At 47.9% G+C, this 2,464-nt stretch overlaps 1 protein-coding gene across 3 annotated transcripts in view; it reads right to left on the bottom strand.

The window, feature by feature from the left end:
* STX5 (syntaxin 5) overlaps nt 1-2,464 on the bottom strand; it is a 33,870-nt gene that overhangs the window by 14,884 nt on the left and 16,522 nt on the right. For all 3 annotated transcript variants that reach the window (XM_008053593.1, XM_008053594.2, XM_021710224.1), the window contains 2 exons: nt 2,185-2,291; nt 1,892-2,013 (listed from right to left, as the gene is read on the bottom strand). In XM_008053593.1, coding sequence (XP_008051784.1) covers nt 1,892-2,013; nt 2,185-2,291 — 229 coding nt within the window. The remainder of the gene's footprint in view (nt 1-1,891; nt 2,014-2,184; nt 2,292-2,464) is intronic.

The following is a 2,464-nucleotide window of genomic DNA, read 5'->3' as shown; positions in this document are numbered from 1 at the left end:
TCCACTCACCTCAGCCTCCCAAAGGTGCGGGATTACAGGCTGAGCCACCGAGCCCGGATACCACCTTATTTAAAATCACAATTGTGCGGTGGCTCAAGCCTGTAAACCCAGCACTCTGGGAGGCCAAAGCGAGAAGATTGCCTGAGTCCAGTAGTTCGAGACCACCCAGGGAAACTTGGTGCGACCTGGTCTCTACAATAAATCAAGAAAAATTAGCCAAGTGTGGTGGTGCATGCCTGTGGTTTCAATTACTTAGAGGGCTGAGGCAGAAGTATACCCAGAACCTAGTAGGTCGAGGCTGTGGTGGCCATGAGCATGACACTACACTCCAGCCTGGGCAACAGAGAGAGACTCCGACTCAAAAACAAAACTAAAAATAAAAAAAATCACAACTTGCCCCTCCAAACCTAGCACTCCTGAGGAACTTATCCTACTCTACTTTTTTTTTTTTTAGTATTTATCATTTTTTAACGTACTGGGACACTTAACTTATTACGCTTATTTCTCATTATCTATAACCATACTAGGATGTAAGTTCCACAATGGCAAGGATCTCTGCCTCTTTTGTAGCCCCATAACTGATTATATAAACCTATGGGCCACACAGTAGCAGACAAAATGCTTCTTGCAGTAGAAGGTAGCACCAGAGAAATAGAGAGGCTGACCCACTGGTGGGCCTCCGTCTAGCTCTCTTTAGTATCATCCTGTACCACTCTATCTCCATTCATTACTATTTTTTTCTTTTGATTAAGAGTCTCACTCTCTTGCCCAGGCTGGAGTGCAGTGACATGATCATGGCCACCACAATCTTGACCTGCTGGGTTCAGGCAATCCTTCTGCTTCAGTCCTCCATGTAGCCGGAACTATAGGTGTGTGCCACCATGCTCAGCTAATTTTTTGATTTATTGTAGAGACGTCATGTTGCCCAGGCTGGTCTCGAACCCCTGGGCTCAGACAACTCTCTCTCCTCTGCCTCCCAAAGTGCTGGGATTACAGGCATAAGCCACCACACTCAGCTTTCTTATTTTCTAACTATACTGGCCACACACACAGCAAGACTGTCCCATCACAGGACCTTTTCTGAAGCCCACTGCCCAGAACATACTTTCTTCTTTGCATGGCTGGATTGATCCCTGCTGTCATTCAGGTCTCTGCTTAAATGTCATGACTTCAGAGCAGCCTTCCTTGTCACCTGTTCTGATGTAGCTACTCAGTCACCTTCTTCACACGTCATCCTACTTTATTTTACTTTATTTATTTATTTGAGTCAGAATCTCACTCTGTCACCCAGGCTGGAGTGCAGTGCCATGCTCATGGCCACTGCAGCCTCAACCTACTGGGCTCAGGCGATCCTTCAGCCTCAGCCTTCCAAGTAGCTGGAGCTATAGGCATGCGCCACCACACCCAGCTAGTTTTTAAAATTTATTATAGAGACATGGTCTTGCCAAGTTGCCCAGGTTGATCTTGAACCCTTGGACTCAGGTAATCCTCTTGCCCTGGACTTCCAAAGTGCTGGGATTACAGGCGTGAGCCACTGTGCCTGGCCATACACATCATCCTACTTTAATTCTCTGTATAGCCCTACCTAAAATTTTCTTTTTGGTTAATTCTTTTTAACAGCTGTCCTCACCTGCCCTATCAGATTCCACATACATACCCCAAAGTGAGTTCTGTGAAATAGACTTTCTACTCTCTACTTTATCTCTAGCACCTAGAATGGTGCCTGATATGGAACAGGTGCTCAATATTTGTTGAGTGGATGAAAGCAGGTGAACTGGGCACTGTGGATGGGCAGGATTCACTCTATCCAAGTTGTCCCTAGGTACTGCAAGATGTCAGTCTGTGGGGAAGAGGAGGCTCCTCTGATTGGGGTGAGAGAGAGTTATCTCACCTCTGAATGGTTTCCTCCTGTTCCTTAACCATGTGTGCCAACTGTTGAAAGATGGAGCCCAGCTCAACAATTGTAGACTCAATGTTCTGCATGGTGTCTGCTCGACTCTGGATGTAGGAATCCTTCAGGAAAGGGAGAGAGCACGTGAGCACTGTGAACTTCTATCAGGGCAGAACTTGCATCTTTAGGAACCCCCCGTTTGCCATTCTGCCCACGGCACACTCCGAACACTCTCTTGAGGACCACAGAGGACAACAGAGGAGCTGATTTTTCCCAGGAGAGAGCCAGGATACCTGCTCGTCAATGAGCTGTAGCTGCTGGCTGGTCCGAGAGTCCATCATGTCAATGGCCACATCCTTGGAGGCACGAGACTCTGCCCCCAAAACCACAGCACCACCCCCTGGGGGAGGAAAGAGGACATGGCACATCTTAATAGTTAAAAGTAAATTCAGGCCGGGTTCGGTGGCTCAGCCTGTAATCCCAGTGCTTTGGGAGGCCGAGGTGAGTGGATTCCCTGAGTCCGCGGGTTCGAGACCCGCCTGGGCAACTTGGTGAGACCTCATCTCTACAATA

Source organism: Carlito syrichta, unplaced genomic scaffold (assembly GCF_000164805.1).
Source record: "Carlito syrichta isolate Samal-C Ts95f unplaced genomic scaffold, Tarsius_syrichta-2.0.1 Scaffold288315, whole genome shotgun sequence".
NCBI lineage: Eukaryota > Metazoa > Chordata > Mammalia > Primates > Tarsiidae > Carlito > Carlito syrichta.
Note: the sequence above shows the minus strand (reverse complement) of the source record. Positions and strands in the feature narration are given on the sequence as shown.